Below are 15,291 nucleotides of genomic sequence, written 5' to 3' on the forward strand. Positions count from 1 at the left end.
AACATCTGTGGAGCACAATGGACAGATGTCCGATGAAAAGCGTGAAGGGACCCGACCCGAAATGCTGTCTGTCCATTTCCTTCCATTGAATTCCTCCAAAATGTTTTCCACTAAAATTAAAACTGAAAAGTGACACAGATTTCAAACCAGTATTCCATTTCTGACTAAAAGATATGACCGCCACACGGTATTTGTACTTATTACGTCCATCTTGATTCATGTTGTTAAAGTCATTGTCATACAGGAAGGACACAGGCCCTTTGGTCCAACTTGTGCTTACCGACCAAGATGCCCCATCTACACTAGTCCCACCTGCCACATGTGGCCCATATCCTTCTGAACCTTTCCTATCCATGTACCTATCCAAATGTCTTTTAAATCATTAGTACCTGCCTCAAGTAATTCTTCTGGCAAAGATAGGCACAAAGTGCTGTTGTAACTCAGCAGGTGAGGCAGTATCTCTTGCTATTTTCTCCAGAAATGCTGCCTGACCCACTGTGTTACTCCATCGCTTTATGTCCATCTTTGGTATAAACCAGCATCTGCAGTTCCTTCTTATTACCACCTCTGGCACCTCGTTCCATAATGTTGCCTGTCGGATTCCTATTACATCTTTCCCCTCTCACCTGAAACCTATGTCCTCTGGTTCTTGATTCACCTACTATGGCTAAAAGACTGTATTCACCCTATCTATTCCCCTCATGATTTTATAAGATCACCCCTCTGCCTCCTGCACTTCAAGGAATAAAGTCCTAGCCTGCCTAGCCTTCTCCCTTCAGCTCAGGGCCTCAAGATTTGGCATCATCCTCATAAATCTTCTCTGCACTCTTTTAAACTTAATGACATGTGTTTGAGCACTTTCCATTTACTATTTCAGATTTCGATCATTTACAGTATTTTGGCTTTGTAATTCTTATACATTGAAGATAGACACAAATGTGCCGGAGTAACTCAGCTGGACAGGCACCATCTCTGGAGAGAAGAAATGGGTGACGTTTCAGGTCGGGACCTTTCTTCTTACATTGCTGTATTTGTAGGTGGATAGTGCGTGCAATTAATAATATTCTTGTATAATTCATTTCTGAAAGGCAAACAGGGAGCAATTACCTGGCTCGCCTATGGGCATTGATGCACAGTCCCTGGTGACCAGTTGGAAATCCTTCGCGGCCTTGCATTGGCGGTTGGTCCCCTGCCTTTCAAAGCGCGTTACCATGACGATAGCAAACACCAGCGCGTTCCCTGGCGGCTTCCACACGACTGCAGCCATGGCCTTCATGCCGCACTCAAATGCCGAGCTGAAACAGTACATCAAATCTCACTCACTCCCACAGATCTATGAGGTAATTCAACCGCTTTTTGAAAAGAAACACAATTCTTACCACGGCCTTTCGATACTTGTTTTGAAGATATTGTTTCATTTGGAGTACAGTAGGGAATAAGGGCCAGCAAATAACCCAAACCACTGCAGAGAGCATGTCGAACGCGTTGAACGAAACTTTAAAATCATACCGCGGCAGCAACATGTCATTCTGTTATTATTTAATAATATTTAATTATAACTTAAATTCGTCGCAGACATAAAAAAGATTTGTTTATAGCATTTTTCATGTCTTGCATCAGTGCTTAACAAGGAGGTCGGGAAAGCAAAATGATTGCATAAGTAAACTTTCACAGATGGTAAAGCGCACGTTACTTGATGATCTGTTTACTGTTAGTTATGTTGGTTGATGGATAAATATTGACCAGGACCCTAGAACATACCCCCTAGAATAATGTCATGAAGCTTTTACATTTACTCACAGATGGAAGGGGTTTTGAACCTTAATCAAAATTAGATTGATTAGTAGGACTGGATGTTACAATTCCTAAGGTTTGTTAAGTGGCGGTCGGTGTTGCCTTCCGGTCGCGAGGGGGCCCCGCGGTGGGGGTCCCTCTACGTAGGGATTCTGCCCTTCTCCATCGGGGACCTGGGTTGGAGGGTATTGTACCGAGGAGTCCCCTGCAACCTGTTCCTCGAGCGGTTCACAGACTCGCCAGCCGCCTGCCATTTTTGCGGGTTGGAAGAGTCTGTGTTCCACGTGTACATGGAGTGTGTGAGGTTGCAGCCCCTATTTCAATATCTAAAGTGGCTGCTCCTTGCTTTTTGGCTGCACTTTTCACCCACCATCCTCATCTTTGGACACCCTGTGCGTAGGGGAGAGGGTAGGGCCGAAGATGTCCTTGTTGGGTTGCTCCTGGGCCTGGCCAAACTGGCCATCCGCGACTCACGGCACCAGGCGGAAGAGGGCTCTGCCCGAGCCAGCTGCCTGTCCCTTTTCCGGGGTTACATCCGCGCCTGGGTGGTGTTGGAGAGGGACTACGCGCTGTCCACGGACACCCTGGAGGATTTCCGGGACCGCTGGGCACCGCTGGGGATTGGATGTATCCTGGATGGGGATTGGATGTATCCTGGATGGGGATTGTAATATAATTGTATAATAGTTTCAATTGGTATATTTGTTTGTATAGTATTCTGGTGGCGGATTCTGTTTTGGTTTTATTGTATTATATATATTATTTTAATATTTGAATAAATATTTTTGATTTTAAAAAAAAGGTTTGCACTACAATTGACTGGTGTTGTTCTTGGGGGTGACCACTAGGTAAAATGTTGCTACCATTCAGACACATCTTCAGTTGTGTACCTCAACGTCACTGGGTGTTTCGGCCTTTTATCACAAGACACCCTCGGTCTAGGCAGGCCCATCGCAGGGTGATCAGCTGCAGTTAATTAGCTGCAGTTAAATTTTGAATAGTATTTTTTTTAAATGACTTATCTGTATATTCTAACCAGATACATTTCTTCCCCCATCTTCTACCTCACCAATCTCTGGACACAAGGGAACAAAGAGAAAGCATCAGACAGGATGACTATGCACTCTTTCCAGCATAATGGCATGACTATTAGATGACTATGACTGGCCCTTTTAGAGGAGAGCTAGATGATGGTGAATAACAATGGCCTTGCATTCCCTTTCAATTTGAAAGAAGAGCTTGGAATATTATATTCAGTTTTTGTCACCTTGCTATAGGAAAGATGCCGTTATGGTGGAAAGAGTGCAGGGAAGATTTACGAAAATGTTGACAAGACTCGAGCACCTGGGCTACAATGGAAAGGTTGGGTTGGAATGCAAAAAGCTGAGGGGTGGCCTTAAAAGGGGTATGGAATAATGAGAATTGATAGTGACTACACAGAGTCTTTTTCCCAGGGTAGAAGGGAAACCTTCACCAGTTTAAGGAGAGAGGGGAAAGATTTGTTGGGAACCTGAGGGCCAACTTTTTCACACTGAGAGTTGTGGGTATATAGAATGAGCTGTCAGAGGAAATAGTTGAAGCATGTGCAATAACAACATTTAAAAGACATTCAGGCAGGTACATGGGTAGGAAAGATTGAGATTAAATGTAATAGGACAAGACAGATTAGATAATAAGAGAAATGTGCCAATGGCTGAACAGCCCAGCATCCAGAGGGTGGTGAATCTGTTGAATTCACTACAGAATTCAGTGGGGGCCATGCATTAAATATATTCAAGGATCTATGAAGATGTCACCAGGTTTGGAAGGTTTGAGTTAAAAGGAGAGGCTAGATAGGCAGGCTCTATTTTCCCTGGAGTGTAGGAATTTGATGGTTGATCTCATAGAAGTGTATAAAATCATGAGGGGCATCAATAAGGTTAATACCAAAGGGACTGTTTTCTCCACTATTCCCTGGTTGACCTGTCTCTACATTTTCATATATTCCCATGCAGCAAGGGGTAGGCATCACTTGCCCTTTTATATTCTACATTCCCACTATCCAGGAACACAACAGTTCTTTCAAACAAAGCAGTAATTTACTTGCATTTCTTCTAATTTAGTGCACTACAGTATAGAATGTGGTTTCTCCTTCATTGGAAGAACTAAATGCAAATTAGGCGCTGTTTTGCAGAACACATCTCCATTTAGTCTGCAAAGGTGACCTTAAATTTCAAGATGATTTTCACTTTCATTTTTCATCCTTCTCAAACTGCTCTCTCTCTTTGATGAGGTCACCCCCAAGTCAGGTCAGGGTGTATCTCCTCTTCTTCCATCTGAGCACTTTGTAGCCCTTGAGATTCGATATTGATTTTTTTTCTTTCCATAAATGTTGATGGATATTTCCATTTTTTTCCTTCCTTTCTTTATTGTCCATAAGTGACAGTATTTAAAGTGTTATCCTAACAACTTTAGTCTACATCTTATCACATTCATTCATTCCTTTTGTGCTTTCCGCTCCAATCCTTTTCTGAAATTTAAAACATGCTTGCCTTCTTATTTTTCAAGTTCCAATGAAAAATCATTGATCTGATGCTATTTCGCTCCCCGTAGATGTTGCCTGATCTGTTGACTACACAGGTGTTTTCTGCTTTTGTTTTAAAAGTTGTGTTGCATTTATGTAAACATGAAATATATAAAGTCATGGACAAAGGTGCTATTCATTGGAAAATTCAGGGAGTAGGATGGTGACAAGTTACTATTGAAAAGGAAGAAGTAATAAATATCTCAGTGGACAAAGGTATATAAATACTCAGGATCTGATAGGATGTATGCCCATTTACTGTGGGAAAGCCTAACCGAGACCCCACCTTGCCTAGCAACTACAGACCCATTTCCAAACTGCCATTCCTGTCAAAAGTCCTTTAAAAGGCAATTCTAAATCAATTACTGCCTTACCTACACCAAAATACCATCCTGGAAAGTTTCCAGTCAGGTTTCAGGGCCCACCACAGCACAGAGTCTGCCTTGTTGAAGGTACACAACGACCTGCTTCTCGCCATCGACACCGGCGACTGTGCAATCTTGCTCCTTCTCGACCTCAGCGCAGCGTTCGATACAGTTGATCACACCATCCTTATGGACCGTCTCCGGTCCAGGGTTGGCGTTGATGGCACTGCCCTGAGCTGGTTCGTTTCCTACCTCAAAAATAGGAGTTTCTTCATCAACAGGCAATTATTCCTCTTTCCCCAGCTAGCCTCTCCTGCGGGGTTCCACAAGGCTCCATCCTAGGCCCCATTCTCTTCTCTCTATACATGCTCCCCCTCGGCCAAATCATTCAAAGGCACGGCATTTCTTTCCACTGCTATGCGGAAGATACACAGCTTTATCTCCCCCTGAAACCCAACAACCAGTCAAATTTAATCAGCCTCATGCACTGCCTTGAGGACATAAAATGTTGGATGGCACAGAACTTCCTTCAACTAAACGAGAGCAAGTCTGAGGTCATCCTATTCGGCCCCCCTGACTCCATCAAAACGATAACAGGCAGCCTTGGAAGCCTATCCTCATTGGTCAAACCGCATGTCAAAAACCTGGGCGTGATATTTGACTCTGCATTAAAGTTTGACAAGCAAGTCAATGCTGTGGTAAAAGCCAGCTTCTTCCAGCTTCGTACCATAGCTAAAATCAAACCATTCCTCCAATTTGACGACATTGAAAAAATCATTCACGCATTCATTTCCTCCCGCCTAGACTACTGCAACTCCCTACACACTGGGATCAGCCAATCATCACTGTCCCGCCTACAATTGGTCCAAAACGCCGCAGCGAAACTCCTGACGGGTACCCGTAAAAGGGACCACATCACCCCGATTCTGGCCTCTCTCCACTGGCTCCCAGTACGGTACAGAATCAACTTCAAGCTCCTCCTATTGACATACAAAGCCCTAAACAGGCTTGCCCCCCCCCCCCCCCCCCCCATATCAAAAATCTTCTAACCCACCACTCTATCTCCAGGTTCCTCAGGTCGGCCAATTTGGGGCTACTCACTATCCCGCGGTCTAGGCTTAAGCTCAGGGGTGACCGCGCTTTTGCGGTTGCAGCTCCGAGACTGTGGAACAGCATCCCTCTCCCCCTCCATCGACTCCTTTAAGTCCAGGCTCAAAACCTATTTCTACTTCCTAGCGTTTGAGGCCCTCTGAGGGGGCGCTGTGAACTGTTTATGTATGTGTTGTTATGTTTGTGTGCCATTGTATGTTCGTGTCTTAGTACCTGAACTGATGTACAGCACTTTGGTCAATGTGGGTTGTTTTTAAATGTGCTATACAAATAAAATTGACTTGACTTGACTTGACTTGACTTGGAAGGGAAGGGAAGAATAGCTGACAAACCTTTTACATTTTCACTGACCTTAGAGAAGACTGGAGGGTAGCAAACACAGTATCCTTATTCAAGAAGAGTGGTGACAAGATCCCACCTAAAAAACGTATCCAAAAAGCTACAGCCCATGAAATCCTAGACAAATAGCCAAATTGAATCCGAAATTAGCTTTGCCAGAGGAATGTCATGGTGGAGAGTTGTCTTTATGATCTGAAGCTTGGGACCAGTGGCATATCACAAGGATTGATGCTGGTACCCTTACTGTTTGGCAATATACACAAACAAATTGGATGTGTATATAGGTGGTACATTTAATGTAGAGGATATGCTGATGGTGTTCATAGTGAGGACGGTGCTTTTTGACTATTGCCCAGTCGATCAATTGGGAAGATGGAATTTAACTCTGATAAATACAAAGAGACTCTGACGTAGGGTCTCAACCCGAAACGTCTCCCATTCCAACTCTCCAGAGATGGTGCCTCTCCCGCTGAGATACTTCAGCATTTTGTGTCTATTTTTGGTGTACACCAGCATCTGAAGTTCCTTCCTCCACATACAATGAATGTTAAGACCCTAGGGAGTACTGAGGGGCATAGGGTGTAGATATCAAGGATCCTTGAAAGTGCCAGCATAGACAGAGGAGAGGAAGGCATATAGGATGTTCACCTTCATTATCTGGGGCATAGAATATAGGAGCAAAAAAGTTATGGTACTACCTTACAAAACCTTAGTTAGGCCATGAGTTCTGATTGCCACACTATACTATAGAGTGACAATGAAAATATTCAGCACCTCTCCAGACAGTGTATAGTGTATAGGAAGGACAGGATTACACTAGAGAGGATGCAGAAGAAGTTCACGAAGATGTTGCTTTGATGGATTGTTTCAGTTATGAGGGGAGACTGGGTAGGCTGAGTTAGTTTTTCCAAAAGTGGAGGAGCCAAAGGCAGAACCTGATGAAGGTATACAAACTTGAGAGGGTTATCGAGGTAATTGGAAATGCAGCAGTGTCTAAATATAGAAATCTTAGGTTTAGGGTGATGGATAAGAGGTTTAGAGAGCAACCGAGGAAAATATTTTCATTCAGAGGGTAGCAGAAATCTGGAGTGCACTGTCTGGAGAGGTGCTGAAGGCAGATATTCTTACAATATTTAACAAAAAGGAAGATAAGTACTTGAATCGCCAAGCCATAAAAAATGTGGGTGATAAATGGCATTGGCAAAATGGGTACTTGGTGGTCAGTATGGATATGATAGTCAGAAGAGCCTGATTTTGTGCTGTATGACTCTACGCCTCTGTGAAACTTGTTCAGCAAAAGGATATCTGGAAAATATAAAGTATGGATTAATGGGCAACAGGATGAGATAAACATTGGAAGTGTGAATAAGAGGGAACACTTCATCGTGGAGGATTATCATCTCCATTTCACATCTATGCCACAGCATAGCAATATGGGCATTCCCTTTGGCCTCTTGAGAACGTTCCACTGTTAAGGGAATAATCTGCATCTTAATTGTCTATTTGTTTTGGATGTTTCTCTTAATAGCTTGTGTTGGCAATGTGCTATCAATTCAGATTTATATTTATTCATTAAGCTAGCAATAGCACCTATAGATTTTTGTAGGAGCAAGACATGCATTTTTGCTACAATGGTATGAAGGAGAGTTTCTTAACTTTTCTCTTAAATGATCTGGTTCTGATTTTAAGATTGCGCCAATTTCAAATATTTTCTCAACCCTTCAGAAAATGAGAAAAGCTTCAATTAGGTGAACATACCTTCTATATTCCAGAGAATACAATCCCAGTTTATGAAAACATGTGTTATAGTTTAACCCTTAAAGCCTTAGTTGCATTCCTGTGAATTTGCGAGCACTAAAAAGAACAATGTACACTTCCCAGCCAGAAATGCTCAAAGATTTTACGAGAAGGGGCCAGGTTGAATCCTACTTGGTTGAATGCTACAATCAAAAGCCTCCTGAGATTTCTCCCTACTTTCTGACTGTAATACTTAATATTTTTCATGCTTTCTAATGTTTTTAAGGGTTTTAAAGTTAACTTTTTATGTAATTATATGTTAATAACTTATGAATATTTTTCATTGTCTGTGATCAGCAGAAATGTTCACATATATTTGAAGTCTTTTGGCAATTTTGACAGCTGGTCCAGGAGGGTTCCCGGTCGGCGGGGCCAAGCCTTCCAGTAGGTCTGACTCGCCTGCCGGGGTTGTCGGACCCGCCCGGTAGGCCTAGCTCACCCGCCACGGATGTTGAAGGGACCCATGCCCCGAGAGCGAGGGACCCGCGAACAACCGCCGAGGGCGAGATTGGCCAAAGAAGAATGAAATGAGCTATCAAGGAGCAAGGTGGGCCATTAACGAGCAAGGAAAGCCATTGGAGAGGGAGGAGGGCGGTCGGATGCTCCACGGAGCTGTGCGAGAGAGGATCCTGTGGCGGGCTGCCCAAGGTGGGTACCGGAGGTCGGTCGGGCCTGCAGTGGATGCCGGAGGAAGTCGGTTGAGGACGTGCCGTCATGATCAAAGAGACCCATTGTTGGGGCGCTTGGAACAGAGGGACCCGGTGTGGGGGTCTGCAGAGAACAAAAAGGGACGGAGTGGGGGAGGCGCTGAGATTGAAGAGGGATCGGGACCCTGTGAACAAAGAGGGACCATTGTGAACTACAGCGAATACTTTGTAACTTCTTCAAGTCCTATACGTGGCAACTCTGCATACTTTGTGCATGGTATGCAAAACAAAGAATTTCACTGTGACACGTCACTTGGTAATAAAGTATCAATCAATTTATTCACAAAATGCTGGAGTAACTCAGCAGGTCAGGCAGCATCTCGGGTGAGAAGGAATGGGTGACGTTTCGGGTCGAGACCCTTCTTCAGACTGATGTCGGGGGTGGGACAAAGGAAGGATATAGGTGGAGACAGGAAGATAGAGGGAGATCTGGGAAGGAGGAGGGGAAGGGAGGGACAGAGGAGCTATCTGAAGTTGGAGAAGTCGACGTTCATACCACCGGGCCGCAAACTGCCCAGGCGAAATATGAGGTGCTGCTCCTCCAATTTCCGGCGGGCCTCACTATGGCACTGGAGGAGGCCCATGACAGAGAGGTCAGACTGGGAATGGGAGGGGGAGTTAAAGTGCTGGGCCACCGGGAGATCAGTTGCGTTAATGTGGACCGAGCGCAGGTGTTCAGCGAATCGATCGCCGAGCCTGCGCTTGGTTTTGCCGATATAGATAAGTTGACATCTAGAGCAGCGGATGCAATAGATGAGGTTGGAGGAGGTGCAGGTGAACCTCTGTCTCACCTGGAAAGAATGTTTGGGTCCTTTGATGGAGTTGAGGGGGGAGGTAAAGGGACAGGTGTTGCATCTCGTGCGGTTGCAAGGGAAAGTGCCCGGGGTTAGGGTGGTTTGGGTAGGAAGGGACGAGTGGACCAGGGAGTTGCGGAGGGAACGGTCTCTGCGGAACGCAGAGAGGGGAGGGGATGGGAAGATATGGCCAGTGGTGGGGTCCTGTTGTAGGTGACGGAAATGTTGGTGGATAATATGTTGGATCCGCTGGCTGGTGGGGTGGAAGGTGAGAACGAGGGGGATCCTGTCCTTGTTGCGAGTGTGGGGATGGGGAGCAAGAGCGGAGCTGCGGGATGTAGAAGAGACCCTAGTGAGAGCCTCATCTATAATGGAGGAGGGGAAGCCCCGTTTTCTGAAAAACGAGGACATCTCGGAAGCCCTAGTGTGAAACACCTCATCCCGGGCGCAGATGCGGCGTAGACGGAGGAATTGGGAGTAGGGGATAGACTTTTTGCAGGGGACCGGGTGGGAAGAAGTGTAGTCCAGATAGCTGTGCGAGTCGGTGGGCTTGTAATAAATGTCCGTCACTAGTTTTTCTCCTGTGATGGAGATGGTGAGGTCCAGAAACGGGAGGGAGATGTCAGAGATAGTCCAGGTATATTTAAGGGCAAGATGGAAATTGGAGGTGAAGTGTATAAAGTCAGTGAGTTCTGCATGGGTGTAAGAGGTAGCACCAATGCAGTCGTCGATGTAGCGGAGGTAGAGTTCGGGGATGGGGCCAGTGTACGTCTGGAACAGGGATTGTTCGACGTACCCAACAAAGAGGCAGGCGTAGCTAGGGCCCATGCGAGTGCCCATAGCCACGCCTCTGGTTTGGAGGAAGTGGGAGGAGTCAAAGGAGAAGTTGTTGAGGGTAAGAACCAGCTCTGCTAGGCGGAGGAGAGTGTTGGTCGATGGGGATTGGCTGGTTCTACGGTCGAGGAAGAAACGGAGGGCTTCGAGACCATCCTTGTGGGGGATGGAAGTGTAGAGTGACTGGACATCCATGGTGAAAATGAGGGAGTGGGGGCCTGGGAACCGGAAGTTATCCAGGAGATGGAGAGCGTGTGAGGTGTCCTGGACGTAGGTGGGGAGGGATTTGACCAGGGGGGATAGGATGGAGTCGAGGTAGGTAGAGATAAGTTCGGTGGGGCATGAGCAGGCAGAGACAATGGGTCTGCCGGGACAATTGTGTTTGTGGATTTTGGGTAGGAGGTAGAATCGGGCCGTGCGGGGCTGGGGAACTATGAGATTGGAGGCACTGAGGGGTAGTTCGCCGGAGTTGGTGAGGTCGGTGATGGTGCTGGTGATGAAGGTCTGGTGTTTATCGGTGGGGTCATGGTCCAGGGATAGGTAGGAAGAGGTGTCTGATAGTTGTCGTCACTGGCTATCAAAACATTTCTGGGACGAGTTCCATGCTCAACAGGGTAATATTGATTGGGGAATTATCACTGCAGTAAATGGGGGAGGGGTGTGGTAAGTGTGATTGCTCACTAAGGTAAACTAAATGGAAGTATCCCTTAAAGTCACAGACCTCCACAGGCAGGCAAAGTACAAGCTGAGAAGAGGAATCAGAGCTGCCAAGGAAAGGTACTCTGAGAAGCTGAGGAGCAAGTTCTCAGCTAATGACTCTTTTTGAGTTTGGAAGGGCTTGCAAGAAATCACTAGCTACAAGAGGAACCCCCCCCCCCCCCCACCCACCCACTCCTTGGACAATCAACAGCTGATCAACGACCTGAACTGCAGGTTCGAGAAACAGAAACATAATCCTGGGATTCCCTCTACCTCCCCCCCCCCCCCCCATCATCACTTCGCACGTACTCTCAGACTGACTCCAGTTTGCAAAGACAGGGCCCTTCCCCACCCACTCCTCCCCAAGCAGCAATTCACACCACTCACAGACTGACTACAGTTTGCAAAGACTGGCCCCCCAATCCCTCTGCAATCACCAATTTGCACATACTCACAGCCTTGTCCACTGCCCAACATCAGTCTGGCCACTTCTCCATCTCCAACAATAGAAATTGCGGAGGTGCAGAGGCTATTCAGGAAACAAAAAAGCCGGAAATCTCCAGGACAGGACAATGTTTCCCCCTCTCCCCCCAAGCTCTGTGCCGAACAACTGGCACCAATCTACACAGACATTTTCAACCAGTCCCTGCAAACCTGCACTGTCCGTGCCTGATTTAAGGTCTCCACTATTGTCCCTGTACCCAAAAAGACAAGGATCACTGGTCTTAATGACTACAGGCCTGTCGCACTGACCTCTGTAGTCATGAAGACCTTTGAAAAACGTGCTGGCCCAGCTGAAAAACATCACAAACCCCCTGCTGGACCCTCTGCAGTTTTCATACAGGGCCAATAGATCGGTGGATGACACAGTTAACCTGGGCCTGCACTTCATCCAGTACCTAGACCACGAGGGGACCTATGCCAGGGTTCTGTTTATGGACTTTAGCTCTGCATTTAACACCATTGTGCCAGAGCTACTACACTCCAAACTCTCCCAGTTGACTGTGCCTGAACCCCTCTGTCAGTGGGTCATCAACTTCCTGACAGACAGGAAGCAGCATGTGAGGCTGGGAAAGCACATCTCCGACCCGCAGAGCCAAAGCATAGGAGCACCGCAAGGCTGCGTACTCTCCCCTCTCCTTTACTCTCTCTACACCAACGACTGCACCTCCACAGACTCCTCTGTCAAGCTCCTCAAGTTTGCGGATGACATAACCCTGCTTGGACTGATCCAGGATGGGGAGGAATCTGCCTACAGACGGGAAGTGACACAGCTGGCGGCCTGATGCCATCACAACAACCTGGAGCTCAATGCTCTTAATACAGTGGAACTAATTGTAGACTTTCGAAGAGCTCCTCCTCCCACTCACCATCAACAACATCACAGTCACATCTGTGGAGTCATTTAAGTTCCTTGGAATCATCACCTCCAGGGACCTTAAATGGGGAGCCACCATCGACTCCACAATCAAAAAGGCCCAACAGAGGATATACTTCCTGTGACAATTGAGGAAACACAATCTGCCACAGGCAATGATGGTCCAATTCTATACTGCAATCATTGAGTCCGTCCTCACCTTCTCCATCATGGTCTGGTTTGGCTCAGCAACCAAGCACGACATCCGGAGTCTGCAACGGATCATTTGATCAGCTGAGAAGGTTGTTGGCTGCAACCTTCCCCCCATTAACGAATGGTACACTGCAAGGGCCAGGAAGCGAGCGGGCAAGATCATCTCTGACCCCTCTCACCCTTGCCACAAAATCTTTGCAGCACTTCCCTCTGGAAGGCGACTCTGGACTGTCAAAGCAGCCACAGCCAGACATAAAACAGCTTTTTACCACGAGTAGTAGTTCTAATCAATAACTAAAGTCTGTAGTCTCTTTTTTGCTCTGGTTTATTTTCACCCACGTGTGTAGACCATAATATTGTATCCTTATTGTTTTGATGTGGTTATGCTTTATTCTTAATTGTTAACTGTATGTTTGTATTGTCATTTGTGAGTGATGCACCAAGGCACATTCCTTGTAAATGCACATACTTGGCCAATAAACTTATTCATTCATTCAAGTCGATATGACCCCTGGCACATACGCTGGTGACCATCCTTGACGTTCGGCATAACAATATATGATTCTCCAATGGTGGTCCAATGGTTTACATATCTGTAAACAGACTTCCTTTTCTTATGCAATATTCAGCCTGCACTGAATAGTAGACAGTGGACTGTCCTGACATTCATCCTCTGTGCTAGTTAGCTTCCCCCAGAAAGGGATTTCAGTATTTTTAATCACAAACTGCCCAACTTATGTTCAATCATTAAGGCCATTTGAAAATTAGCCAAATTTGGACCATGTCTTGAGATGTGATTGGTCTGTTATTGATAAATTATTACCTATGGAAAAGATAATTGGGTGGTTTTGCAAGAGAAAACGTATTTCATGATAAATTATGTTGAAATATGTTAATTACAAATAGTGCTCGTAGAATGATAGTAGCATTAAAGGAGGTGGTGGAGTCCAAATTGTTTTGAAAAGCAATTCAGCTGCTTCTCCTGCTCCACATTTACCCCCATCACTTTCAATGAACAACATACATATACTCCAAGTTCTCTCTTCTCTCTACATCGTCAACTTCTCTACATCGGCGAGACCAAGCGGAGGCTCGGTGATCATTTTGCTGAACACCTCCGCTCAGTCCAAATCAACCAACCTGTTCTCCCGGTGGCTCAGCACTTCAACTCCCCCTCCCATTCCAAATCTGACCATTCTGTCCTGGGCCTCCTCCATTGTCAGAGTGAGGCCCAGCGCAAATTGGAGGAACAGCACCTCATATTTCGCTTGGGCAGTTTACCCCCCCAGCGGTATGACCATTAACTTCTCTAACTTCAGGTAGTCCCTGCTTCCCCTCTCTAGCCCCTCTCCCTTCCCAGTTCTTCCACTAGTCTTCCTGTCTCCGACTACATCTTATCTTTGTCCCGCCCCCTCCCCTGACATCAGTCTGAAGAAGGGTCTCGACCCAAAATGTCACCTATTCCTTCTCTCCCGAGATGCTGCCTGACCCACTGAGTTGCTCCAGTATTTTGTGTCTACCTTCTCTCTGCTCTCATATCCCTTTCAGAATTATGGATGTAGGGTCAGTTCATATTGCCTCTTCTCATTCTGCCAACCATAATGTAACTTTTGAAAGTGAATTAAAAGTGTGCTAGAACATTGTTGAATAATATCCAATAGTTCAGAAATTTGCCTATCCAGCAAGCTGGATCAATAGACTTGGACATAAAGATATATTACAGAAAATGAACATCTGTTATCCTCAGTTGCTGAGAAGTTGTTCTGTTCCTGAAAAGTTGCATATTATTTTTAACTAGTTTTTTGACCACTAGATGGAACCTTAGTTCTCGAATTTAGCAATACCAAATAAGCAATCAAAGTGCTGTAACGTTTATATTTTTATGTGTGTGTTAACTATGATAATCACTGTAAGATATAATCCTTTTCATAAAACTTTGATTTTGCATAAGTGGGATCTCAGAGGTAAATTGCACATTCCAAGCCCTTAATTATAACTGTTCCACATTGGTGGGCCACACAGGACCAGATACCAGTACCATGGATTATGGAATTCTTTCTCTAAGTCTCTCTCTCCTCCTCTATAGTACTTTTAAAAATCAAATGATTCGATCATTTTTGATTTTCCTGTTTTAGAATATCTGCAGACATTGAATTCTGTTTAAATTATCCTGTAAAAGGCTGTGCGATGTTTTTATTATGTCAAAAGTGCTGTATAAATGCAAGCCAAAGAGTACTAAAATAAGCTTACAAAAAAAAACTATCCTCTTGTGGTATTCTGAGTATTGAAACAGTTTCTTTGTAATTTCATAACGCCTTTAATGTGTTAATGTGTTATAATTTATAAATGCTGTATTGAATAAACGATTTGAAATAATTTTTCAGTCAATACTTCAAACTTTGCATCCTTTTTAAAAAATCAATTCCAAGCCCTTAATTTGCCAAGGTATCTGCAATTTTGGTTTGACATTTAACTGCAAGCTAAGCTCCTAAGTCTTCTATTTTTGTAGCTTTGTCCAAAAACATATAAGCCTAATTTTATTGTTCCTGCAACCCTCATTGGTGCCGCTATCTTCTCCTAAGTTAATTATTCCAATGCTCCACTTGCTGTTCTCCAATCTTTATCTGCAGTAAACCAGTTCACCCAACTTTGTTGGTTGAGTCCTGTTTTGCACTAAGTAATGAAATCCATGTCATTACTGATCACCAATTGATCCTGA

General features: G+C 45.2%; 1 protein-coding gene across 1 annotated transcript in view; it reads left to right on the forward strand.

Annotated features, from left to right (window-relative positions):
* The first annotated feature begins 1,156 nt into the window (after positions 1-1,156).
* Positions 1,157-15,291, forward strand: part of fbxl13 (F-box and leucine-rich repeat protein 13) — a 145,650-nt gene continuing 131,515 nt past the window's right edge. The window contains exon 1 of the mRNA XM_078419710.1: positions 1,157-1,340. Within this exon, the coding sequence (XP_078275836.1) occupies positions 1,212-1,340 (129 nt within the window). The 5' untranslated portion in view covers positions 1,157-1,211. The remainder of the gene's footprint in view (positions 1,341-15,291) is intronic.

Source organism: Rhinoraja longicauda, chromosome 23 (assembly GCF_053455715.1).
Source record: "Rhinoraja longicauda isolate Sanriku21f chromosome 23, sRhiLon1.1, whole genome shotgun sequence".
In the NCBI taxonomy this organism is placed as follows: Eukaryota; Metazoa; Chordata; class Chondrichthyes; order Rajiformes; family Arhynchobatidae; genus Rhinoraja; species Rhinoraja longicauda.